Genomic DNA, 26,948 nt, shown 5'->3' with positions numbered 1-26,948 from the left:
AGCAAGTGAGGACTTGGAACAAAACAAAGCAAAACAGAACTCTGGGAAGCCTGTGGGTTTTTTTTTCTGCCAGGAAAAGCCCAGTTACAGCCTGTACTTGTTTGCTTTTTGATAAGAAAAGCCTGACTTTGCAAGTCTGCATAGGTGAGCACATTTAGGCATACGGATGGCACCGCAAATGAGCCGTGCAGGCTTATGCAAGGGTAGTCTCCCAGTCAAACCCAGGGGGCAAAGCTCTAGTAGCAAATTCGGGACATTCACCAACTCCTCCAGCGTTTGGAGGCCGCGACGAGACCCCTTGCCCGTAGCGCCTTGGGCAGCAGCCCAGCTCCGCGGGCCTGGCACCTGGCGGCCGCCGCGGCGAGCAGGCGGAGCTTGCCTGGCCTGCCCTTTGGCGGCTCCGCCCCCGCAGCGCCCCCGCCCCCGTAGCGCCCTCTGGTGGCTGGCTCCACTCGCAGCCTACCTCTGCCCCTCAGACAGTGGGACGCTGTGCCGGAGCCGTGCCCCGCAGCCTGAAAAGCGACCGGGGCCGCAGAGTCAGCCTCGGGCAGGCGAAGACGAGCGGAGCTTGCTGCTCGCCGCCTGTCCCGCTGCCCCTTTTCCGTGGGAGAAGTGTGGAAGAGAAGAGCGTAGAGCTGACGGCAGCGAGGGTGGTGCGCGGCGCGTGGGGCTGCCGTAGCTGCGGCGCCGCTGTAGCTCCAGGGCGCTTTGGTTAAACTGGTGCTAGCGAGTGCGCAAAGGCTGCGTGCTGCCAGCTCTCTGAAAACTTTGTGTGCTTGATTTAAAAGCTTTTAAAGCACCTTGTAGCTGCTGCTTCTCACTGAAACACTTCTGGTTTGCGTTAGATAAAGCTCTTAAGCGTTAAAGAATAAAGGTAAGCTCTGGTGTGTTTTACCTTGGAAGCTACTCCAACCATGTGCCTTTTGCATCTTGTTTGCTTCTGAAGGTTATGTGAATGTTGCTTTCTTGTTCTGTTGTTTCATTAACGCGTTGTTCCAGTAAATGTGGCGATCTTGTGGTTGGATTTGCTTGTTGGGATAACAAACTCGTTTTTCGGTGAGCCTGCAACTTTGGGCTCTTCATATTGGTAGTAGAAGCTTTCAAGGTTGTTATATACGAAGTGGCCGCCCAACAGAGAGTGAAGTAGTCAAAGCAGACAAGAGGGCAAAATTCTTGCTTCTTATTTGTTTTTGGCGGGATATATTTGGGAAAAGCCAAGATTAATGTTTTTCTAATGTAAGATCTCTTCTCCTTCTGAAAGAGTGCCCCTTCGATAGGGGCTAAATGTGTAGCAAGCTTTAAAACCATGCTGCTTAATTCTGTATCAAGTTGTGCTTTGGAGAATAAGGTATAGAAAGCTGTGCTTTGTTTGTTGTGCTGCCCCCTCAAATGCACCAGAAGATAATTAAAGTGATTGCTTGATATGATACTCTTTGAGGTCTGTGGCAGTAGTGTCTGACAAAGCAAAGGAAGCTGTAGGGTCAATGCTTCATTACAACTTGATGTATTTCAGTTTAAGGGTGGTGTCTTACCAGATTGGCTGGGGAAGCAGTTACAAAGGCCAGGCTGGATGTGAGCAACCTGATCTAGTGTGAGGTGTCCCTGCCCATGGCAGGGGGGTTGGAACTAGATGATCCTTGAGGTCCTTTCCAACTCTTGACAATTCTATGATTCTACAATAGAGTGTATGCCTGAAGTAAAGCACACTCCTACAAACGATTGCTTTGGGATGTGTCTACTGTTCCTTCTTTCAGACAGACTTCCTCTGACCTTCATTTAATGAAGGTCAACACTGTTAGATACAAGTCAGAAAGAAGAGTTTAAACGTAATAAATATTTTCTTAATTGTAGAAAGCCAATGGCAATTTTACTTGGACTTGGTCACTGGTACAGAAGAACTGGCTGCAAGGTGAGTACCTGCACTTAAACTGTTACAAAAGCTATTTTTGAAGCACACAAGCCTTGAAGTTCCCTTTGGTTTTCTACAGAGGAAACATTCAAAGAGGTAGAGGTGTGTATGATTTGTCATGCTCTGGTAATGGGGGTGTGTGCTTGTACTTTAAAAATAATGAGTTGTTGGGAATGTGAATGCTACTTGTTTTCTGCCCAAGCTCAATGCAGCTGTTGTGATATGACCACATTTAAATGAGCAGGAGAAGCTAACCTCAGCTCTTACTCTGAGCTCAGAGAGAAGGTAACTGTTGGACAGCAAGGCTGTCCGCTTTTGCCTTGTAAAAGTATTTCTAAAGAGACGTGGCACAGAAGTCTTCTGTTAATACAGCTGATTCTCCTTTAGACGGCTTCTACCTTTCTGCTTACCCTCTTGTCTGATGATGCTCAGCAAAATGGTTCTGGCTGTGATAGTCTTTGTGCCTTTGAACTGGCAATGTTTGGTACTTTTGAGGAATTTGGCTAGCAGGGCTTACTTAGCTCTTGATACCTGCAGGAACTGGAGGATTTTCAGCACAGGAGGGAGTAACGTACTCCAAGGGCAGTTACTGTAAGATTGTGAGATGTAGTCAGGAAGGGAAATTCCCATGTATGCTAAATACAATGAAAAGATTCCCCTTAGATTTTGGTATGGTTCATTCAGGCATTTAAAGATTCCACTCCTAAAATCATAGCACTCTTTTTTTTTTTTTTTCTTGACCACTTCTTATTCTTTCCCCCATCCCTTCTGAATGAATGGGATGATAAATTCTCCATGTTCAGACAAGTGTAGCTCTATTGCATTGAAACATTACAGGAGCTGGTAACTATTAGGAACATATCTGTGTTTGCTATCTACCTTGCCAGACAGAATCTCCTGAGGTTAGGGCACAGGTAATTACTTTGGTCTTTAACCATTAATGTTTGAATTATCACAGAGGTGTTCTTGTCTTGTCATGGTCCATCATGAGGATGAGGATTCATCCATTTATCTCCATTCACATTAACCAAAATGGTTGTTTGTAGTCAGCTTTTTTCAGGAATACTTGTTCTAGCTGTTTTTGTGAGTTCTTTTTGGTTGCTTCTTATTTAAAAATATTCTGCATCCCACTATTGTTGGAGTAACTGGCCACACATGAACTACCTTTGGGACCCTTGTTCTGATTTTTCTGCATCCCTTTCCTCCGCGTTTCTGGTGCTTTGTATGCAATATAAATTCCCCCCCCCAAAGGATATTCTACCAAAAAGCTCTGTCTCTATCATGAGGACAAGGGGCAATGGATATAAAAAACAGCACAGGAGGTTTCACCTCAACATGAGGAGGAACTTCTTCACTGTGAGGGTCATGGAGCACTGGAACAGGCTCCCCACAGAGGTTGTGGAGTCTCCTTCTCTGGAGACTTTCCAGCCCTGTCTGGATGTGTTCCTGTGTGACCTGTGCTGGATTCTATGGTCTTGCTCTGGCAGGGGGGTTGGATTTGATGATCTCCGGAGGTCCCTTCCAACTCCTAACATCCTGTGAGCCTGTGTGAGTTCTGACCTGCCCTGTAAACATAGAAAGTAACTTGGTAGTATAGCTCAAGAAATGGTTGACTGAAATTTCAGATTACTTTAGCAGTCAGATGGTAGCATTGAGTAATCTCTGTATGAAATGGAATTTTACAGTTATAGTCAAGTTCCATATGAAATACTGATATAGTAATTACTCTGCTTCCTTGCAAAAGCTTAACTTTTGGAAGCATTTTGGCTAAGTTAGGCAAGGATGATGAGAAGATGACTGTCACTCTATTTTATGGTTTTCCATTAATTAGAGGGCTTCAAGTACACAATTCTCTCTCTCCATCCCTCCCAAGAGTGACATCACAGTTGAAACACCATTGGAAATACAGATAATTATGAAATATTTTTGACCAAACTTGTTCTGAAGCATTGTGTCCTGCCAGGGGGTGTGAGTTACCTATTATACTGAAGATTGAAGTAGGGAGGGTGAGAGAGTGAGTTACAAATTTCCAGTTGTGCTTCAAACTGAGTGCTGAAGTTTGTTGTTTTGTTTTGTTGTTTTGTTTTTTTTTTCAATATACATAAGGGTGTGAAACATTTGGTAAAATGTTGAAAAGTCTGTGTACAGTGAAAGGCTAAGTGTAAGCAACAATCAATGCTATGTGAGTGGGTTTTGATTATGGAGCTAGTATGCTGTGTAGCACATCCTTTTAACCTTGACTGGAGCATTTACTGATGCATACTGCTGCATGCAGGCAGGGTAGAAGGTCACAGGCTCACAGGTTGTCAGGGGTTGGAAGGGACCTCTGGAGATCTTCTGAGTCCAACCCCCCTGCCAGAGCAGGACCATAGAATCTAGCACAGGTCACACAGGAACACATCCAGATGGGTCTTGAAAGTCTCCAGAGAAGGAGACTCCACAACCTCAGAGGGCATAAGTGAGCAGAGGCTCTCCTTTCCTTCCTGACACCCAGCCCTCAGATATTTATAGACATTTATAGATATTTATTAGATCTCTTCTCAGTCTTCTCTCCAGCCTAAACCGCCCCAGGTCTCTCAAACTTTCCCCATCAGGCAGTGCTCCAGTCCCGTTGTCACCCTTCTAGCCCTCTGTTGGGCTAGGGAACCCAAAACTGGACACAATATTCCAGGTGAGGTCTCACCAGGGCAGAGTAGAGGGGGAGGACAACCTCCCTCAATCTGCTGGACACACTCCTCTGAATGTACTCCAGGATCCTATTGGCCTTCATGGCCACAAGGGCACCTAGGCCCTTGGTTAAATCAAGTATTTTGGTGCAAGGTTTTTTCTTGGAAAATAAGTAAGTGGATAGTGCAGAAATTCTGAAGCTTTCTGGTTTTCTTCTATTTCAAGTAAGAGTTAACAGATACAATTGCAAAAATGCTGAATTCATGTTGATGTTTTTTAATGTCATTATGCTTCAGCCCTGAAATCAGTGATTGCCATTCCTCTTGACTGCTGGCTAATTCACATCCTGTCACCAAGGAGCGGTTTTGTTTCAAAGGATCATAAGCCATTATGAAGGACAAAACTACAATTGTCAGGGTTGGAAGGGACCTCAAGGGTCATCCAGTTCCAACCCCCCTGCCATGGGCAGGGACACCTCACACTACAGCAGGTTGCTCACAGCCACATCCAGCCTGGCTGCAAAAACCTCCAGGGATGAGGCTTCCACCACCTCTTTCCTGGGCAACCTGTGCCAGTGTCTCACCACCCCCATGGGGAAGAATTTTTTTCTTAACATCCAATCTGAATCTACCCATTTCTAGTTTTGTTCCATTCCCCCCAGCCCTATCACTCCCTGACACCCTCAAAAGTCCCTCCCCAGCTTTCTTGTAGCCCCCTTCAGATACTGGAAGGCCACAAGAAGGTTTCCTTGGGGCCTTTTCTTGTCCAGACCGAAGAAGTTGGTGGAAACTGGAAATGTTCTCAAACACTGGTCCAAGGTTTGCACACCTCAGAACCTGGGTTAGAACAGATTCTCATTTTGAATCTAGTCTTGGTGGCAGTGCTTGGTGTCTTAAGGTTTTGACACAGTTGGTTGGGTTGTTCTGTTTTTCTTATCTAGAAAAAACATCTTGCAGGGATCTGCTGATTCATCTTTATTAGTATGCAAGCAAAAGGAAACTGTGGTGTTTCTTCCCCACCCTCACCATTTGGCCACATTTCTGGAAGGAGTGGTGCAATGAGTAACATTTCTGTATGTGATGCCTTTGATCAGCCTCTCAGTGCCTTCTTGATACTGCTTTTATTTTTACTTCATTCTTTAAAAAGCATTTATTCTTTTATAGTGAAGTTAAGTATGGCTCCCACAATGCAATTCAGCTTTCCTGAACCTAACCCCTGTAACAAATCCTTTCTGTGCCCTCTGTCTCAACACTTTTGGTTTGGGGTTGTACTTATGTTACTGAGATTTAGTTGTCTTCCTCTTTTTTTTTTTTTTCCCTGCCCAGAACAGTCTTCACTATCAATACAGACTGGGGGATGAGGTGATAGAAAGCAGTCCTGTAGAAAAGGAATTGGGGGTGCTGATGGTGAGAAGCTGGACACAAGCAGTATGAGCTTGCAGCATTGAAGGCCAGTGGCAGCCTGGGCTGCATCCTGAAATGGAGAGGTGATTCTGCCTCCTTACTCTGCTCTGGTGAGAGCTCACCTGCAGTACTGCATCCAGCTCTGGAGGCCTCAATGCAGGAAGGACATGGACCTGATGGAGAGGGTCCAGAGGAGGGCCATGAAAATGCTCAGGGGGTTGGAGCAGCTCTGGGCTCCTCGGCTCGGAGCCGAGGCTGAGGGAGCTGGGGGTGTTCAGCCTGGAGAGGAGGAGGCTCTGGGGATACCTAAAAGCAGTCTGCCAGTACCTGAAGGGGGTTACAGGAAGGCTGCAGAGAGACTGTTTGCAAAAGCCTGCAGGGACAGGATGAGGGACAATGGCTTCAAACTAGAGCAGAGCAGACTTAGATTGGATGTGAGGAACAAGTTCTGCACCATGAGGGTAGTGGAACACTGGAACAGGTTGCCCAGGGAGGTGTTTGAGGCTCCTTCCCTGGAGATGTTCAAGGTGAGGTTCAGTGAGGCTCTGGGCAACTTGATCTAATGGAGGATGTCCCTGCTGACTGGAGAGGGGGTTGTCCTGGATGACCTTTGGAGGTCCCTCCCAGCCCAGTCCGTTCTGTAATTCTATGAATATCAGAAAGAGAGTTGCCTGTTCTGCAGTTTGTGTGGTCACTTATGACAATCCTTACCTTTACGTGTGAGTAGTTAATAGTTTAAAGTTAGCTACCTCTCTAACTCTAGATCGCTTTTCTGCATTGTGGTGTTTATGACCTGCTGAATGTCTAAAACTATTAACATCACTTGGAGAGCAATACTGCTGCTGTGGCTGTAGAGCTCTAATCAGGAAAGAGGCCACCAGGTAATCTTCCTGAAGAGGTGACTGGTTTGTACAGGAGTGACTTGTTGCTTGGCAGTGGTTGACTTTTGGTGGTTGGTTGGATTTTTGTTTTCTCAAAGCAGATGATATGCTGTGCAAATTAACTTGCATGATGAGGGATAGAACTGTGCACTGATCTTCAGCCTGAGTAGAAAGATACTTTTTCTTGCGCCTTCTCAGAACTTTATTACCACTTCGAGGTAATCTTCCTTAGGTGTTGGGTTTTTCTTATAGCTTTAAGTTTTGAACTACTAGTTCAAACTACTAGTTGAACTACTAGTTCAAACTACTACTCACCTTTTCAGACTGACTTTTTCCTTCCCTTGGCCAGGCTGTCACAGTCACGAGGGCATGACATTCTGTTTCACGCTCCTGTAACCGGTACCTTTTTAGGGCTAAAGGAAATATTTTAATCTGCCTACATGAGGAAGTTCTGAGAATCTCTTGGATTTCCCCTCTTCCTATCTTTTTTTGTCCTTGTCTTTCTTGCTCATTATGATTGGTATGAGACTTTTTTTTTTTTCTCTATGCAAAAGGGGGTAGGGAGGTACAGTGAGATTGCAGGTGAATTAGCAGATGAGTGATCATAAACTTTTTTGGCTATGAAGGTTTTGTGTGTTACAGAAAGGGTTTTATTATGGTATTTGAATTTAAAGTCTAGAGTTCTTTAAGGAAAAATTTCTTAAAGCATGGCTTCTCTAGAATGTTGACCTTTTGTACTGCTTAGTCTACCATAACACCTTAGAACATATTTTTCCTAAAAATACAAAGCTAATCTTTAAGCACAGAATGATTGGTGTTATAAGGAATGCTTCCCATCTTCTCCCTGCCTCTTTTTGCTTTGTAAGTGGAAAACACAGAGTGCCACAACATATCTCCATATTAAAGTAGAAAAAAGACTTCTGAAGGCAACTGGAGAAGTGTTGTTCAAGGAAGGCTAAGTTTCCAAATTAAAGTTACTATTCTTCACAGGCTCTAGCACTCATCATTAAATGCTTCTTCCTTTTTTTGCCAGCTTTTGAGCCTGAGTCTGTGCTGAACTATTTCTTGTTTCATTTTAAATCCCTACCACAACCTCTTCTACTTAAACTAGAGTAGTAACCTACTCTTCTCTCTGTGTGGTACACAGCCTTATCTCTCTTCTGACAGCAACTTGAAGATTTCACTGTTGCATAAAAAAGCTGTTTTAATGCCACAGTTGTACTGAACCGTGGTATTTAGCTTCCTATAGGCTTCCTTAATCACTGAATAAAAGATGTTTGTGACAGCTTGGAGAAACATTGAAGCTCAAAGGCTTGCTTTAGCTAGAAGTTAAAGATGCTATCATACTGTTATCTTGAATATTTGGGAGGAGGAGCTTTAATATTTTTTTCTATTTCCTGATCTGTAACTGTTCAACCTCCTCTCCCCTCTGATTTCCTTCTATCTACTGGTGTGAAGTTGCCAAGGAGCTCTTATGTTGAAGTCCAACTGTAGCTCTGCCTTAGATGTTGTGGAATTGTAACACTAAATACATGAGGGCTTTGGAAAGGTTAATGTTGATGGCTCTGAGAGAGCCTGTAAGGCTAATGACATGCCTTGTCTTCATTTGGCTGCCTTTTAGGTATCAGAGCTCAGTCTGGAACGGCTCTGTGCCTTATCTTCACGTCCATGTGTGCAGTCGGGGAGCTTCATAACGTGCTGCTTCCTTATCAGCTGGGGCAAAATGGGCATGGCTCTTCCAGGAGGCAGACCTACTTGCCTGGTCTATGTTCCACTAGAGCTGATAACCTACTTCATGTGCCTAAGCTTTGAGAGGAAGTTTATCTTTGTTCTGCTGTCTTTTTGGACACGCACACACATTTTCTTGATGGCTAAGGTGTTCTGCAAACCCTGCGTGCTGCTGAGTAACAAAACAGTTATCACACAGAGCACAATGTTAGATGATAAGTGTTGGGATTAGAGGTTCATATAACTGTTTTAGCCTCTTTGGTCCTACTGCCCTGCATTTTTCATGCACACTGTTCCCTTAATGGGGGTGTGACAAGCACTGATATTGTTTGACTAATTCTGTGGAGGCCCAACATCCAAAAGGGAGGCTCCAAAGTGTCTTGTGCTTGACTACAACAAACCTCACCTATGAAAACAGAGAGAGAGTTGGGGCTGTTCAGTCTGGAGAAGAGAAGGCTCTGAGGAGAACTTATTGTGGCCTTCCAGTATCTGAAGGGCACCTACAAGAAAGCTGGGGAGGGACTTTTTTAGGGTGTCAGGTAGTGACAGGACTGGGGGAATGGAGCAAAACTAGAAATGGGTAGATTCAGATTGGATGTTAGGAAGAAGTTCTTCCCCATGAGGGTGGTGAGACACTGGCACAGGTTGCCCAGGGAGGTGGTGGAAGCCTCATCCCTGGAGGTTTTTAAGGCCGAGCTGGATGTGGCTGTGAGCAACCTGCTGTAGTGTGAGGTGTCCCTGCCCATGGCAGGGGGGTTGGAACTAGATGATTGTTGAGGTGCCTTCCAACCCTGACAATTCTATGATTCTATGAAATATAGATACAAAGATAGATATTTCCTCATCTAATCTTCATACTAAATTTCCATTCCTTTGCATGTATGGAGTCTATTTCTGTCATCTGGCAACTTCAGTTTCCCTGTGGAAAGAAGAATTTGTTACTTGGGAATTATTTGTCATATGTGAAGAAATAGACACAAGCTGTGGAAACAAAAGGTAGTTTGTCATGATGCACCACTTGGAGCTCTGATGTAATAAAAGTGGTCTTGATACTAGCTGTGTAGTTCCTCAGTACTGTGGACCTTTATGCATCAAAAAGACATGTTTTAAGATCTGAGTGTCCCGTGGAGAAGCTAAAGGGACTTGGATTTTATGCATTTCCTGTTCTCTCAAAAAAATAAGCAAAAGAAATTTCCAAAGTGATAGCAAAATGCACTGAGAGAAGTAATTACAGAATCAGAGTGTTAGGGTTTGGAAGGGACCTTGGAAGGGTTAAGAACAGAACAGATAGGGTGAGACATGAGACCACTGCTGAAGACATAGGATTCACAGAATGGGAGGGGCTGGAAGGGACCTCAAAATATCTTCTACTCCAGTGTGGTGGTTTGAGCAGGTACCTGGGACACCAGAGGTGTATCTCATGCAGCAGTGGCAGGGGGCACCCAGCCTAAACTGCCACATCCAGCCCTGCTGCCAGAGCAGGATTACTCGGAACAGATCACACAGGAAGGCATCCAGGTGGGTTTTGAATATCTCCAGAGAAGGAGACTCCACAACCCCCCTGGGCAGCCTCTTCCAGTGTTCTGTCACCCTCACAGGGAAAAAAAAATTCCTCCTGTTTCCATGGAACTTCCTATGCCTGAACTTCCAGCATTGCTCCTTGTGCTGTCATTGGGCATCACCCAGCAGAGCCTGGCTCCAGCCTCTGGGCACTCCCCCTGCACATCTTTATCAACAGCAATGAGGTCACCTCTCAGGCTCCTCCTCTCCAAGCTACAGAGCCCTCAGCTCCCTCAGGCTCTCCTCCTAAGTCATAATGCACCCAATGAATGGAAGGATGTATCTGTCTGAACTCTTGATGTCATGAAACATGGCATCTGTGGAGGTTCTTGCGAAGCCTGTCGGTTACCAGAGGCAGGCATTACTTTTCTGTAGCTGGGAACAGTTTCTTCTTGTGCATGCTTTGTTTTAAACATTTCAACTGACTCTTCTTCCTGTAATGTGACTGTTTATTGTATTTAATTGCCTGTATCTCTTCCATTTTGCAGATGGAGCTGCCTGGCCTTGCTTTTGCTGTTTGGCTATCTATTTGCTTCTGTGCATCTGTGGATGGCTATCCAAATGGAAAAGTAAGACAAGTCTGTGCTAGTATGATCCCCTGTCATGGTGCTTCTCCACAGCTGCCACCTGAGCACACCATTACAGTCAATGTGACTGAGTTTAAACCAGGTGACAACATAGAAGGTATTGTGTCACTCATAGCTGAAGAGTTTAATGTACTGTTTCTTTGTGTTGGAGCTTGTCTTTACTCAGTGTCGTGGTTTGGAGCTGGTAGCTGTGGTCATCTTAGGCTTATGCCTTTAACATTTTTTCACAGATCTTGGGCAGAAAGTAGTAAAAATGTAAATAAATCACTATTGGGTGTAAAAAGGAAAATAACGATTGCTCTAAACAATCCCATTGGAGAGATGTCTACCATAAGATTTGGCTCCCAAAATACTCTCTCTCTTCCCACTTTTTCCCTCTGGGGGAGACTAACTTTCTTCTGCTTGACCTTGGCTGCATTGTTTTGACTGCTATTAACTTCTCAGCTTCTGTCTCTTGTCCCTTTTGTACAGGAGGGTAAGGGAGAGGCAGGGAGAGAGAAGCTGTTGCAGCTTCCCTGGTCCTTGGCCAGGGGGGTTCTTATGCTGTTTATTAATTGTCAATACTTGTAAATATTGTCTATTTTGTACATATTCATTGCATTCCATTGTAGATTGTAGTTTTGCTATGTAAACACAGCTTTCATTTGCTTCCAGCTGAGCTGCTCTGGCAGAGTTAATGTTGGGGGGGAGTTTTCAACTCACCACGTTAGCTTAGCTCAGTTTCCTAACTATAAATAAAGAATAAGAACATTTTGGACATCTGTGAGTAAAAGGCAAATAAAAGTTAGCCATTGGATGCAGAATAATAATATAGATATGTCTATATAATTCCATTGGCTTGCTAACATGGATAAAAAGCAGTTCCATAAACTGTTCTGTCTCTTTTTCCCTTCTCTCTTTCTGATCTCTGCTTCTGCATTTCTAACTGACCTTCAGCTGGTGTATACTGTGTCTGTGAGGTACTGAAAACGGAAAGAGGTGGGAGGGGGGGAGAAAGAAGCTATTGGTAGCCCCCTGGCTTTGTCCAGAGGGGTCTCTGTGTTGTTTATAAGTTGTAAATATATGTAAATATGTGTATTTTGTATATATTCATTGCATTTCATATTTCTAGATTTTTAGTTTGCTTGTAAGTAGAGCTACATTTGCTTCCAAAACCTTCTGAGCTAGTCTGGTAATTCTCTAAGTTCATGTCAGGGGAGTAATTCCTAAACCCACCACACTCAGTTAGCTGTAGCAGATCTACCTGAGCAGATGGATCTTGTTCAGATGATCCATGTAGCACCTGCTCAGCACTTGTGACGTGAGCTTCTAATGGTCACTGTTGCAATATTTCATTCTGCCTCTGGAGAGCATTTCAACTTCCTTTTTCTTCTTGCTTCAGTTAATCTGTCTGGACCAGATTTTGAAGGGTTTTTCATACAAGCCCGGGATGCAGAACACCTGGACAGCCCTGCAGTTGGCTCTTTCACGTTAGCTGACAGGAGACTTTCTCAGCTTCTGACCTGTGGCCATACCAAGGTAGGCTGTTTCTTAAAATGGGACACCAGGCACTGGAGTGTCTGTACTGAAATGTGTCTGTAATAGACCAGACCTAAGCTATGCCATTTTGTGGAGCACAGTAGGTCTCTGGGGAAGTTGGTACAACTTGCCTTCTAGAGGCAAGGCTCACTGCAGTTCTGTCAGACTGTTCTTAAGAGCCATCTATGCTGGTGATGGAACACCACTGACTGCTGCAGGAAGGTGCAGCATTCATAACAGATTTTTCACTTGTGTGCAATGAATGTGATCTATTCATGGCTGTGGTACTTTAACGTTAAAAAGAGGAAGGCAAATTTGATTTGCCTTGAAGAGATTTCCATGCTCATCGAGGACAGCGAAAATGTCTTATGGCAAGGAAAGTGTAGGGCACTTCCTGTGGTAACCACTAGCATAAGCTATTATCCTTAGTACTGCTCTGTCATTTAGTGTCAGTAGCAGGCTAGATCACAATATTCAATATCCATTGTACATAAATTGATTTTTGCCTCAAGTGCAAGAGATGTGAGCTCCAGTGCTTCAGAGTTTTATGAGCTTGGAACAATGTCGTGTGAGCTGGGGTAAGCAAAGTTCTTAAGCTGCTGAGGGGTTTGTTGGTTTGGGTTGTTGTTTTTTGCCGTTTTTTGTTGTTGTTGTTTGTGGTGTGTGTTTTGGTTTGGTTTTTTCCTTTCCGCTTCTACCATCTGCTCCCCAGTGGCATCCAATTAAAACCTTGAGCAGTGCTACAAAGCCATGGGGATGTCTGGGTTCTGCCCTCTGTGCTTGGGGAACTTAGTTCAGTGCTGTGTTGGATCCGTTCACAGGATGTTCAGGGTTGGAAGGGACCTCTGGTGATCTTCCAGTCCAACCCCCCTGCCAGAGCAGGACCAGAGAATCCAGCACAGGTTGCACAGAAACACATCCCGAGGGTCTTGAGAATCTCCAGAGAAGGAGACTCCACAACTTCTCTGGGGAGTCTGTTCCAGTGTTCTGTGACACTCCCAGTGAAGAAGTTCCTCCTCATGTTGAGGTGGAACCTCCTGTGCTGTAGTTTACATCCATTGCCCCTTGTCCTATTCCAGGGTGCAACTGAGCAGAGCCTGTCCCCTCCCTCTTGACCCCCAGCCCTCAGATACTTGTAGACATTTATTAAATCCCCTCTGTTTTCTCTTCTCCAGACTAAACAGCCCCAGGGCTCTCAGCCTCTCTCCATAAGGCAGTGCTCCAGTCCCTCTTGATCTTGTACAAATAATTGTCTAATCCCACAGTACTTCTGTTTTTTTATGCTCTAGAACATTAGTTCTGTTCTCTCTGTACAGTCATTGTGCTGTCCTTTCATGCTCTTACTATCAAAAACATTGAATGTGACCTTATTATCTGAAAAATGGAGTGTAACTAAACCATTTGTGCATATATGCTGCAGGGCCATCTGCTTCATCACTAGAGTCTTCTGCACTGAAAGACCTCTAGTTGTTCCTTTTAACCTTAAATTTTATTAGTATGTGTAAGTTTTGGTGGTGGTAGCTTCATTAAGTTGATCATGACTGAGGAAAAGCTACTTGCACTGGGTTTGTGCAGTGTAACAGTGCAGTGTTTGGTTAGGATATAGCTGCAGACTGTGACAGCTGTTTGCCATCTCCTTAATGCATCTCCACTCTGTGACTCTTCATATGTGTGTGGTTTGGGCTTTTTTTCAGAATTCAGCTGTCAGCCACACAAGTAAAACGAAAAAGAAGCACATAAGAGTGTATTGGATTGCTCCTGGAGATGCACCGAATCGTGTCCAGTTCCTGTAAGTAAATCTGGCATTAGGTCTTGCTTGCTAAAGTAAGGTAAACCTGTACCCTTGTCTGTGTCAAGTATTGACTGCCAACTGAAAAATCTCCTTGGGCTAATGGCCTGGAAGGTCAACACCTGTTGCTCACTGTGGAGGTTCCATTAATGCAGATGCTTGTTTGTTAGGGAAAGCTTTGGGGATGGTTACCCTGATTTTTCTGGGGAGAGCAGAAGGGGATTTGGAGAGTAGTTTCTCCAGAATTTCTACTGAACTGCTCACTTCTTATGCCTGTAATATATACTGGGCTTGTGCCTGACAAAATTGTATGCATACCCTCCTGCTACACCACTGCTCTTATGGAACGGATAAACAAAACTATGCAACTCTCCTCTGTGGCTGCAGTCTGTGCCACAGACGTAAAAGGGAACTGCTTGAAAGAGTCCAGTGCAGAGCCACAAAAATAATCAGGGGAGTGGAACATCTTCCTTATGAGGAGAGACCGAGGGAGCTGTGGCTCTTTAGCTTGGAGAGGAGGAGACTAAGATGTCCTCTCATTCATGTTGATAAAGATGTGCAGGGTGAGTGCCAAGAGGCTGGAGCCAGGCTCTGCACAGGGGATGCCCAATGACAGCACAAGGGGCAATGGTGGAAGTTGAGGCATAGGAAGTTCCATGGAAATTGAGGGAAAATTTTTCCCTGTGAGGCTGACAGAACACTGGAAGAGTGGGAGCCTTCCTCTCTGAAGATATTCAAGACCTGCCTGGATGTGTTCTGTGTGACCTGTTATAGGTGCTCCTGCTCTGGCTGGGAGGGTTGGACTGGGTGAGTTTTTTAAGGTCCCTTCCAGCCCCTAACATTCTGTGATTCTGTGAAATGTTTCTTATATCCAGTGGAGCATGCAATAGTACTTTAAAAAAAATATTTTCCCACTGAGATTTCAGATATTCTCCTATTTTAATCCCTGAAATGGTAGAGGAGAAAGATTGAGGATTTTACCAAGAAGTTGTACCAACCACAGAAACATTTTTCCTTTTCTTTCATAAAGTAATAATCAGCTGTTGATGCAGACAGTAATGACTCTGTATTGTGTGTTTTAAGAGCCACAGTTGTGAAGAAATACAAGACTTTCTGGGTGAAGATTCCTGGTCCCATTGTATCTCAGCCTAATGCACTGTCCCCAACAACAGAGGCTGTACCAACCTCACTCCCAGTTTCCCACTTATCCAAGCCAGTAAGTAACTCTAAACTTCAATAATGCATCTTTAATGCGTGTGACCAATGAACTGAATGAAATTACATTGATGAAGCCTACTGACAGAAAGGGAGAGATGGTGGGTTAGTAATTTAGATACTGGATACTAAGAACACAGACAGTTGTGCTCTTGTGTTGAGTTGCCTGAACTTATGGCATGACATTCCGCACACACACGGGTCAGAAGTTTGATGGAGTATTTAGAACTTAATGGTCAGAAAATATTCTGCATACCTGGAAAGAGAGATGGAAAAAGGCTTGCTCTGGTCTTGACTGCTAAGTTGCTATTTAAGTAACTGCAGACTGAGAAACTTTTTCCTGTGAGTTAATTTGTGCTACTGACTTTCATGATGGATTCTTGAATGCCTTGAGCACATTTGATCCAGAATAAGCACTACTTTTAACTCCTATTTTCTCATTGTGTATCAATAGAGTTCCTACATTAAAAAAGAAAGAAATGAAAAGCTGTCCTTCCCTTTAGTTCTCCCTCATCCTACAGCTAATATTACCTCTCTAAAAATAAAAGCAAAGGCAATTTCTCTAAGGCTTTTACTTTCTTTTCAAAGTTATTCTCTGAAGTCTTTTAAAGTGATAATTCAACTTGAATTATCAACTTGAATGAAACTCACCATCAGTTTACTAAGCCTGGAGTAATTGTAGGGATGGATTAAGAGATTGGTATGTAGGCATGGATGGCATTTCTTTGCTGCTGTTTTTATGCTTTCTTTCTAGAACCAGGTTAAAAAGGGGAAATTCTTGTTGCTCATGACTGTTTTGTTTGCTTGCTTTAGTTTAATGCATCAGGCTGTGGAAGTACAAAGTTCTGTATCAGGAACCCTTCAAACTGTGATGCTGCAAGTGCTTCCTGTTTTTTCCTATCCTTCCAACGAGAGGGGAGCTCAGTGTTGATAGAAATGAGTGGTCCAAGTGAAGGATACATTGCATTTGCATTGTCTCATGACCAGTGGATGGTGAGTGTCCAACTCTTCTTCTTTTAGCTTCTTTTGTGATCTTAGTGACATGTGAATGGTACTCTAGCAAAACACGCTTATGGAAAACTAGAATGCTTCTAGATGTTATGCAAAGTAACTTCTCCCATAGTGCAGAAGCACAGGATGCTTTTTTTACAGGTGAACATTCAATTTTAGCTCAGGACTACTTGCAGTAGAACGTCCCTGTGGATGTCTCCCTTAGCAGGTCAGGGGAAGTGATCCTCCCCTTCTAGTCCACTCTTGTGGGGCTCCACCTGGGAATACTGTATGCAACTCTGGCATCCCCAGCACAAGAAAGATAGCTGTTGCAGCAAGTCCAGAGGAGGGCCATGAAGATGATCAGGGGACTGAAGTACCTCTTCTATGAGGAGAGGCTGAGAGAGTTGGGGTGGCTCAGCCTAGAGAAGCTAAAGCTCTAGGGAGACTCTATTGCAACCTTCCTGGCAGCTGGAGAAATCTCTTTGTATATGTATATGGAGAAATTTTTCTGTATATATTAAGTCAAAGAGCTTTTGGAGACTACCAGCAGTGTTTTTTATCCCTCTGTAAGTACCTTTTTCTGCTGCCCCCTCAGGGTGGTGACGATGCCTACCTGTGTGTTAACGAGGACCACCGCGTTCGCGTCAGCGCTGCCTCTCTAAAGGGTCGAAGTTCTCCTCTTTGGGACTCGGAGGTACATGTGAAGGCAGCTAAGGCACTTCTACTAATGTAGATCTGCAGCAAGGAATGGTCTGCTGCTACTTTGGGTGTTTTGCTTTTACACATAGTAAGGTGCATCTGTCTTTCTTTAAGGTGAGGTTGCTTGAGCTCATACTTCCTAGTAAATTTCACCTTTGGAAGTCTTTTAAAGAATAAAAAATAAAATTGCGTGGTGGGAGCGTACTCTTCTGAGGAATTTTGTGCCCTTTTTGCTAGGGCTGCAGTTGCAATCAGTATATCTGGGGCTAAAGGTTGGAAGGGGAGGCTGTTGTTAGGAGCTGGAGAAATTGCTGGTAATAAATCCAACCCTTAATGTTGATGTGCTGACTTACCTTCTCAGTTGGTGTGCAAGAGGTATCAGTATTTTTGCTCCCATCATTGCTGTTCTTTCTGTGTGCACCAGTGACACTTCTCTTTGGCAGGGTTACTTTTAAGCCAATTACTCTGTCAGTCTGAAAAGAGCAGTTATGAATTGCTTCCTTTCTCCCAGGATGCCCTCGAAGATGTGTCATGGAGGCTTGCAGATGGTGTCCTTCAATGTTCTTTCAGGAGGAGTATTCTTCTTCCTGCTTATAAAGGGAGATTTAATCTGGATGCTAATTATTACATCTTCCTGGCAGATGGGGAAGCAAGTGAAGGTAAACTTGGCTTTTATATGGTTGCTTTTCTCTGAACAACTCTGAGTTTGTAACTAACTTATGTGTAAGATACAGCTTCTTTGAGAATTATTATCTTAACTAAAGTTTCCCAGTTTGAGTCCAGTCATCTCTGGATCACAAGTTTGTTTCTGAAAGTTACAGTGAACTCATGTATATGTTGTATGCCCACCTGATGCTGGGAACCAGTAGCTTCTTGAGAGCTGACCACATCTTTTTAAATCAGAGTCCAGCATCAAAGGGGATTATTCTTCATACCTTGTGTGTGTAGTGGAGAAAAGCTGTTTTCTGTTCTTGTCTGTCAAGTATGCAAGCCAGGTTAGATGACATCTTAGGTTCTTAGGCATATTGTGTGTCAGAAATTTGGTTTGTGTGATGATGCTGAGTGGTTACAATAGAGATTTCATTCCACATTTTTGTCAGCCATAATTAGTCCACTTTCTGTTACTGCTTAGGTGGACTAATATACAAACATCATCGTCAGCCCCTGATCACAAATGGAGCGTACAATGTCACAGGCCTCCCTCAGGATATTGGAGGTTCCAGGTCTCCACGACTCATCAAGGCTCATGGTAAGATGCTGAGAATGGAGAGTTAAGTTTTCCTCATGATTGCAGATTCCCTTCTGTCTTTGTGGCACTCGTTTTATGTGTGCTGTTGGCTAGCAAGATCTGAGGAAAGTTATGAATCATTTCTTATTTTAGGAGCAGTGTTATATGATTCTTTTAGCCCAGGAACGTCACCCTGCATTTGCATTTTCTCTTACATTTATAATTGCAACTTACTTCTGTTTACCTTCTTTCTCTCTGGTTGAATTTTGTTCTTGTTGCATTATTAGTTTAATTCTATTTGAAATGAGAAACTAGATGATCATAGAATGGTCCAGGCTGGAAGGGACCTCCAAAGCTCATCCAGTCCAACCTCCCCGCAGCCAGCAGGGACATCCCCAACTAGATCAGGCTGCCCAGGGCCTCATCGAGCCTCACCTTGAATATCTCCAGGGAAGGAGCCTCAACCACCTCCTTGGGCAACCTGTTCCAGTGTTCCACCACCCTCACAGTAAAGAACCTGTTTCTAACACCCAGTCTAAATCTTATCTAGTTTGAAGCCATTGCCCCTTGTCCTTTCACTGCAGGTCTTTTCAAACAGTCTCTCTCCAGCCTTCGTATAGATGCCTTCAGGTACTGGCAGGCTGCTATTAGGTCTCCCCAGAGCCTCCTCTTCTCCAGGCTGAACACCCCCAGCTCCCTCAGCCTGTCCTTGTAGCAGAGCTGTTCCAACCCCCAGTCATTCTTGTGGCCCTCCTCTGGACCTGCTCCATCCGTTCCATGTCCTTCCTATATTGAGGGCCCCAGACGTGGACACAGTCTGGGTGAGGTCCAGGTGAGGTCTCACCAGAGCAGTGCACGGTGGCAGAATCACCTCTCTGGATCTGCTGGCAGCACATCTTTTGATGCAGCCCAGGATGTGATTGACCTTCTGTGTGGCAAGCTCACATTGCCTGCTCATGTCCAGCTTCTTGTCCATCAGAACCCCCAAATCCTTTTCCTCAGGGCTGCTTTCTATCCCCTCCTCCCCCAGTCTGTATTGACAGTGAGGATTGCTCCTTGAGGTCTCTTCCAACCCTGACAATTCTGTAGTTCTGTGATAAATTCTTTGAAGTTGTAGTCTGAACCAGGTGATTTAAAAGCTACCACTGGTAAATTCTGACCACATGTGTGCTGTCTAAGCTGTTACAGAGTCTTCTGAGCTGTGTTCCTCTGCAGCTGAATGATTCCTGTTTACATTGTTTGTTTATTTTCAATTCCCAGGAGCACTGATGTTTGTTGCTTGGATTACCACAGTTAGCATTGGTGTGATTGTTGCACGATTCTTCAAACCTGTCTGGTCTCATTCATTCCTGTTTGGAAAGGAGATGTGGTTTCAGGTGGGCAATATCTCCCTCTATCTCCAGCTGGATTTTAAAGCTTTATTGTAAGCATAATTCTAAACCAAAAATGGGAGATTAAGCTAAACGTAATTTTTATCTTTTTAAAATCTTATGGGATCGAACAGTTACAGATCAGTAGTTCATCTACTTGACCAGTGAAAGCAAAGTCTAAGGAGGTGGTAGCAAGAACCTCTGTAACTGTAGATTGGTTAAATGTGTTTTAATGGCACTTTAAAAAATCTGTACAGTTTCTAAAGGGAAGCTTAACTTTTCCAGGTGCATCGTACGCTTATGTTGACCACAGTCATGCTCACAAGCATTGCTTTTGTGTTGCCATTCATATACCGAGGAGGTTGGAGCCAGGTAAGCCTCTGCTTTTGTTTGTGAGCTTAGATGTAAAGGATGAACCAAGTGAATGAGAAGGAGGTCCACTGGTGGCTAACATGTTATTGCTGAAGAAATTGCTATGAAAGTGGTCCTTAAGTAGGCTGACTTCAAATCCGAGCAACACAAGGTTCCAACTACAGTTGAAAAACTTCAGTGCTTTTCCTCTTTCACCCAAGTCAAGTCTTTGCTTAGTTTCTATGGGTACTAAATCAGTCATAGAATGGTCTGGGCTGGAAGGGACCTCCAAAGGTCATCCAGCCCAACCTCCCGCAGTCAGCAGGGACATCCCCAATTACACCAGGCTGCCCACAGCCTTGTTGAGCCTCACCTTGAATATCTCCAGTCTTTCCATTGCCTTGGAGAACTTAAATTTTGGAGAAAAGTGAGGATGGGACAGCTGATTTACTAATCTAGTAAACCTGCTGGGAATCAGTGTTGTTATGACTTTGAACTTCAACTGTAACCAGCGATTGAGCTCAGTCTGCAACATTAGAGAGATAGATAGGCAGAGATTGTTGCTGGTACCTGCATAATATTTCTTGCAAGGTGATACCAGAAGTTGCAAAGTCTAGAGAGTATCTGAGTTAAAAGTAGGAGAACATGGTCACAGGTATAAGCTAGGGAAATTGCATAAAGTGGCTTAGAGTTAAGAACAGAACAGATAGGGTGAGACATGAGACCACTGCTGAAGACAGGATTCACAGAATGGGAGGGGCTGGAAGGGACCTCGAAATATCATCCACTCCAACCCTGCTGCCAGAGCAGGATTACTCGGAACAGATCACACAGGAAGGCATCCAGACAGCTTTTGAATGTCTCCAGAGAAGGAGACTCCACAACCCCCTGGGCAGCCTCTTCCAGTGCTCTGTCACCCTCACAGGGAAAAACATTTTCCTCCTGTTTCCATGGAACTTCCTATGCCTCAACTTCCACCATTGCCCCTTGTGCTGTCGTTGGGCATCCCCTGTGCAGAGCCTGGCTCCAGCCTCTTGGCACTCACCCTGCACATCTTTATCAACATGAATGAGGTCACCTCTCAGGCTCCTCTTCTCCAGATAAAGAGCCCTCAGCTCTTTCAGTCTCCCCTTGTAAGGGAGATGCTCTATAGGATTGAGGGTGAAGATTTTGGAAGCATAGCTTTTACAGTCACTTTGCTCTCTGTCCTTCAGCTGGTAGTAATTCTCACCACAGCAAAAAGGTGGGACAGACTTTGGGCAGGCTCATCAGCATCTCTTCTGCCAAGGAGGGCAGCTTACCACATCCTGTCACCATCTGCAAATCTAAACACAGTGCTGCTCCACCACTGTAACTTACGAATACAAGCATAAGTAAACTTGTCAACTGCTGGGTATTTTTCTATGGAGAATATGTTAAAGGCAAGTCTCTTGTTTTTAGCAAGCAGGTTACCATCCCTATCTTGGCTGTACTGTGATGGCTTTGACGATCGTCCAACCACTAATGGCAGGTTTCAGACCATCTCGTCATGCACCAAGGTACCCACAGCTAAGTGACAGCCACAGGAATTCAATATACTTCTTTCTTTAAAAATTCTTTTTACGTTGAAAAGATACCTTTAAAAATATGTAACAATCCTATTCCAACCCCCCCTCAACTACACTATCAGTAAAATGCTTTTCATTGTTTTACAGGAGGCAGTTGTTTAACTGGTTTCACTGGAGTACTGGTACCTCAGCTAGAATACTAGCTGGTGAGTAGGACTAACAGCTTTAGCTCTCTTCCAAGTGTTTTAGGGCATCTTTGTTCATTATCTGGGCTGTTTCTCATCTAAAACATCAATGGACATCCAGTCCAGACATTGCTGCAGATTCTTTTTCTTGCTGGCCATCTTCTGTGTAAATTTTAAGTGGCTCTCAGTTACAGCTTCAGGGAGAAGAATTAACTGTGTGAAACCCTAAAGAGATCACAGACAAATCTAGAAGATCTCTGTAGTGAGGGCCTGTGCTTATCTTGAGTAAGCTTTTTTTTTTGTGTGTGTCTTGAAAATTTTGATTCCCACAGCAAAACCTTTTAGTGTTATTTCAGTTGAGAGGGGTGACTAAGAGAACCAGCAGGTGGGCTTAGTTCTATTAATAGTGAGAAGTCTCCACAGGTAGCTTAAGAACCAATGCTGTGACTGTGGCCTTGTTGGTAAGAGCCACAAATGCTTGTGTTTGTGTAACTGGCCATATGCTAGGGCATTGAGAGGAATGAAAACTTCATTTGTCTTCTCCTTTACTCTTTGCCTTTCCCTTCACACTGCTGCTAAAAAAAAAAAAAAAACAAAAAAAACCCAACCAACCAAACAACCCACAGAAAACCCAACAAACAAAAAAAACCCCAACCCAAATAAAAAAAAGAAAAGAGGAAACAACCAGTTGCCAAAGGTGTGGAGAGCTTTCTGCTTTTCATTTTTTTCCCTTTAAAGTACCCTGCCGCAGCATCTTCAATGTCTTTTCATTTGTTTTTTTTTGTTTTTTTTTTTTTTTTTTTTTACTGACTAGTGGTGACTATGTTCTTGGGAATGGATCTGCCAGCACTTGACCTACCAGACCCATGGGACACCTATACAATGATTGGGTTTGTAGTTTGGCATGTTGGTGTTGATGTCCTTCTGGAAGTACACAGCTACTGGCTCGTACGTAAAGGTACCAATCCAATGGAACCCCTGGTTTGTTTGGGGTTTTTTCCCCCTGCTTGCTGAGGATTGTGCAAAAAAAATACAGCAGAGCAGACTGAACTTCAGTTGTTCTTTGGCCTCTTAACTTGGAAGCTGAAAGGGATTAAGTCTTGAGTAACAGTGTCACATTTTGTGTGCAAACTAATGTGGGATTAAGCTGGTTTTCAGGATCCAAGTGTTCTACTAGAATTGTTTGTGGTGGTTTAAAGAGTAGCTTCTTATTTCTCAAAGCACAGTTGGTAAGGGAAGTCAAAATGTGTAAGTATCTTCTGAGAGTCTATTGCTGTTTGCCATGTGTTTGATCACAGGTGGGTGGATAAAGTCACGGGCTCACAGGATGTTAGGGGTTGGAAGGGACCTCTGGAGATCGAGTCCAACCCTTGCCAGAGCAGGACCATAGAATCTAGCACAACTGGCACAGGAACACATCCAGTTGGGTCTTGAAAGCCTCCAGAGGAGATTCCACAACCTTTCTGGGCAGTCTGTTAGAGGCTCTGTGACCCTTACAGTGGAGAAGTTCTTCCTCATGTTGAGGTGGAACCTCCTGTGCTGTAGCTTATATCCAGGTTAAGTCATGCAGATTTAGTCTGCCGTTCTTTGTAACAAAATGCTGCTGTGAACAGCTCTTACTGCCTGAGCAAAACAATCAGAAACTGGAGTGCAAACGCTTGTAAGTTTGAGTGAAGAGAAGAATGAAAATTAAATCCTGATTCTGATATGCCTAGTCAAGAGACTTTTAGTAACTTCACTGGAAAATTAGTTTCAGTGTCTGAGGTTAGTGAGGGGACGTGATTGTGCTCATGTGAACAACCTTTAGGTAAGGCAGAGATGAGACAGCTGCAGAATTGAAGAAGCCTGATTAGTTAACAGGCTGTATGAGGTTACCATATGGAGAATAAGTGATTAGAAAAGATCACAGAAACATTCAGGTTCTCAGGATCACCCAAGTCCAACCAAGAACCCTACTGTATAAGGGTCACCCCCAAAGCATAGCCCCAAGCACCACATCCAAACCACCTTGAAACACATCCAGGGTTGGTGACTCAACCACCTCCCTGGGCAGTACATTCCAATCCGTGACCAAGCTTGCTGGGAAAAAATTCTTCCTACTGTCCAGTCTAAACCTACCCAGTCACAGCTTGAGTCTGTTCTTTCTTGTTCTATCACTAATTACCTGTGAGAAGAGACCAGCACCAACCTCTCCACAAGGTCCTTTCAGGTAGCTGTAGAGAACCAGGAGGTCTCCTCTCAGCCTCCTCTGTTTCACACTAACCATCCCCAGCTCCTTCAGTCTCTCATCAGATCTATTCTCCAGGCCCTTCACAGCTTCCTTGCCCTCCTCTGCACTGGCTCCAGCACCTCCAAATCTCTCTGGGATTGAGGTGCCCCAAACTGTAGACACAATATTCAAGGTGTGGCATCACCAGAGCTGAGTCCCAGGGGACAATCCCCTCCCTACTCCTGCTGGACACAGCATAAAAGATGTGAATTGAAATATAACTGCAGTAATTACTTCCTAGAAATAGAGAAATGAACCTCACACTTTTGAACAGTGAATGTTCTCATGTTACCTAATGGAATATACTTCTCAGTGAAATCTGTTATCTTAAAAGGAAAAATAAAAGCTTTTAGATCAAGCAAGTATTTTGTTCAGATCAAAACTCAGTGTTTTGTCTCTTGCTGAAAAAAACCAACCAAACACACCACAAAAACCCCACAACCAAAACCCAAACAAAACAAAAACCAAACAACAATTTAGAAAAAAAACAAAACTCTATAATAATATTTTGCCACTTCAGTGTCCAGAAGTTAATTTTTGTAGGTCAGCTTCAGAATAATTTTTTCACTTGTGCTGTGAGCATGGTAGTGCATGTAGGTGGTAAAATGTCAAATGAAACTTTCCAAGTGCTTTTCAAACTTGATGCTGCATAAGAATTAGTGACTTAGTCACGGGATCAAGGCTTCTGCAGTGCAAAAATGATAATTCCCTTTCCTCTTAAGAGAAGACCTAACTGTTTCTCTTTTCTTCCCACTAACAGTTGAGCTGGTAGAGGATGACAGAGTACAGATACTGCAGTCCCTCACATCTGCAGAAGCAGAGGTAAGTCCCAATTCTGTAAACACCTATGGTGGGATGGGATGGTCCTTTGTCTAAACCAATAAACAAACTGACTCCTCTGTGTTTTTTTTCCTCCCCTTTCTCTTGCAGGGTCGTCAGTTCAAACAGGTTGTGTTGGCCATCTATGTCTGTGGAAATATAGGATTCCTCACTGCCTTCCTGGCAGCTATCAGCCAAATATGAAATAAGTCATTAGGAATTTTGTGATGGCAATATTGGTTGCAGCTGAAAAACCTCCCAGGAGCACTTTCTGTTACAACTTTTGCCTCAACACCTCTGTGAAAATGTAACTGAGGGATAACAGCAGATGTGTCATGTGTGGTGTTAGGGGGAACTCATATCCAAATGATAGGAGGATGCTGCAGTCCTGCAAAAGCTGCCTTCTGATGGGACTTTTAATGGGGTTCTTTGCCTGAGTAAGGAATGAAGTCTCTGTTGTTGTTTGTTTTTTGTTTTTTTTTTTTAATAGAGTAATTGAGTAGATGGAAGTTTATAGGTTAAGAAGATGTGCTGAAAATGCTTTGATAGTCAGTTCTCTAAAACTTTTTTGACGACTGTTGGGAAAATTGGAAGATCCAGAATCCATCATACCTGTTCACTTCACTGTGTTCTAGTGGCATGTGATGTTAGAGCTACCTGTCTGTGACAGTTTTATGCATAAAGCCCCAAACAAAAAACCCCAACCAAAACTAAATGGAAAAACTATCACAAGCTCAGATTGATTCATAAGCCAAATGCTGTTGTCTATCTTTGCAGCCAAATGCAAAAAATACTCTCTCTGCTCTAGGAGCAGTTAGAAGGGTTTTGGTGACTTGACTGAAACCACCACTTGCCTCACTCAAATACTGTTTTGTCCCATCCCTCTCAGTGCTTCTAAAACCATAAGGAAAAAGCCCTGTTTGCAATATGTAAGTGCATTAAAACCAGTTGGACTTGTACAAAACTCAAAGAGGGAAAACCTACCTGTGTGTATGGGTTTCTTTCTGTGTTTTGCTGTCTCTGTCTGCTGGTGGATTCTGAATTACCTTGTGTGAATAAGATGGATTTAGGCCACTCTGTGCTGAAGTGAAAATAGTTGCTCAGGGATGTTGCAGCTGTATTTGCACTATTGAGCAAAAGGTAGGTTACAGGTTGGTTTGATTTCAGGAAGGAGCTTCTGCTCATGTGAAATGAGAGTTCCCTGAGTTGAGTTGGCAGATCTAGAACACTCTTTATAAGAAGCATTATTGTGTTTTTTAGTCAACAGAAGACTTCTCTGAGTACATTAATTAGGCACAGGGAATGGAAAGAGACCATTGTCTAACTTTTCTAGGTTTGCTTAAGATAGGAAGGACACTCTGGAAATGGCATCTTGGAAATTAACCTTTAATATGTCAGGCAGTACTGTGATTTGCATTTGGGTTTTGTAGTTTTTCATCACTTCTTCATTGCTGATACTGCAAAGTACTGGTTTTTATTTTTATTTTTAATCATGCACTTCATAATATATCTTCATCTTAGGGCTAACTAAGCTGGCTGGAAATAAAGGTGCTGGAGGAATTGGAGAGAACAGTAAATAGTGAAGCCTGGCTTGGTGTAGACCACTATAGCAACATGTTTCTACTACCTCATGTCCAGCTCTAAAGTACTTGGATGTGTGTGAGTCAGGTAGTGACTCTCTCCATTTGCTAAAGCTATCTGTTTCTGTTTATTCCTCCATCTCCCCCAAATCCCCAATACAGCCTGTTGCAGGGATAAGTCATTCTGAAAGGAAGTTGTAGTCTGATCTTCTTTTTGCCTACTCAAGTACTCATTTTACCCACAGAACTAGGCTTAGTCCCTTTGTCAGATGCATCAGAGTGGGAGTGAGTGAGGGCTGAGTTGCCCTACTGCCTCCTGACAGGGCTTGTGCTGATTGGGAAGGGACAGCTAGGAAGAGCTATGGCAAAACCCAGGTTGAAGGGTAAGAGAGAGATTGCTGATTGTGTGCATTTGTGGTGTTTTTAGAGAATTCTGGTCTCAAAAGCCTGGCAGTCACAGGCCCTTCAAGTGCTGAACTTGTGGACGGATTTTTTTGGTATGCCATGAGTTTATACAAGAAAAATCTCTCAACTGGCTTTTAAATTCAAGTGAATGCTGAGTGCTTTCTGTACCACAAGAGCTGTACTCTGTGTTGTTCCTTTTGCATGTGACAATGAACACAGGGTTTTTAAAATGTGAATGTAAATAT

The 26,948-nt window shown here is 43.7% G+C and overlaps 1 protein-coding gene across 4 annotated transcripts; it reads left to right on the top strand.

Annotated features, from left to right (window-relative positions):
• The first annotated feature begins 691 nt into the window (after positions 1-691).
• FRRS1 (ferric chelate reductase 1) lies at positions 692-26,948 on the top strand. Of its 4 annotated transcripts, none has more exons than XM_054384648.1 (17): positions 692-874; positions 1,852-1,909; positions 10,637-10,817; positions 12,117-12,253; positions 13,948-14,042; positions 15,126-15,258; positions 16,071-16,250; positions 16,846-16,944; positions 17,461-17,608; positions 18,082-18,198; positions 19,438-19,553; positions 19,833-19,919; positions 21,339-21,436; positions 21,593-21,651; positions 22,445-22,588; positions 24,660-24,721; positions 24,830-26,948. In XM_054384648.1, exons 2-17 carry the CDS (start codon positions 1,859-1,861, stop codon positions 24,920-24,922), a joined length of 1,800 nt encoding a protein of 599 aa, XP_054240623.1. In that variant the 5' UTR covers positions 692-874; positions 1,852-1,858; the 3' UTR covers positions 24,923-26,948. The 4 variants fall into 4 exon arrangements, with proteins under 4 accessions (XP_054240623.1, XP_054240622.1, XP_054240624.1 ...); XM_054384647.1 differs by having other exon boundaries at positions 10,637-10,832; XM_054384649.1 differs by lacking the exon at positions 1,852-1,909 and having other exon boundaries at positions 10,637-10,832.

This window comes from Indicator indicator, chromosome 10 (assembly GCF_027791375.1).
Source record: "Indicator indicator isolate 239-I01 chromosome 10, UM_Iind_1.1, whole genome shotgun sequence".
In the NCBI taxonomy this organism is placed as follows: domain Eukaryota; kingdom Metazoa; phylum Chordata; class Aves; order Piciformes; family Indicatoridae; genus Indicator; species Indicator indicator.
Note: the sequence above shows the minus strand (reverse complement) of the source record. Positions and strands in the feature narration are given on the sequence as shown.

Coding starts and splice junctions, on each gene's coding strand:
- FRRS1 (XM_054384647.1), top strand. CDS start 1,859: ATGGCAATTTTACTTGGACTTGGTCACTGGTACAGAAGAACTGGCTGC. Junction 10,833..12,116: donor ACCAGGTGACAACATAGAAG/GTATTGTGTCAC, acceptor TTCTTGCTTCAG/TTAATCTGTCTGGACCAGAT. Junction 21,652..22,444: donor CTCAGCTAGAATACTAGCTG/GTGAGTAGGACT, acceptor TTTACTGACTAG/TGGTGACTATGTTCTTGGGA.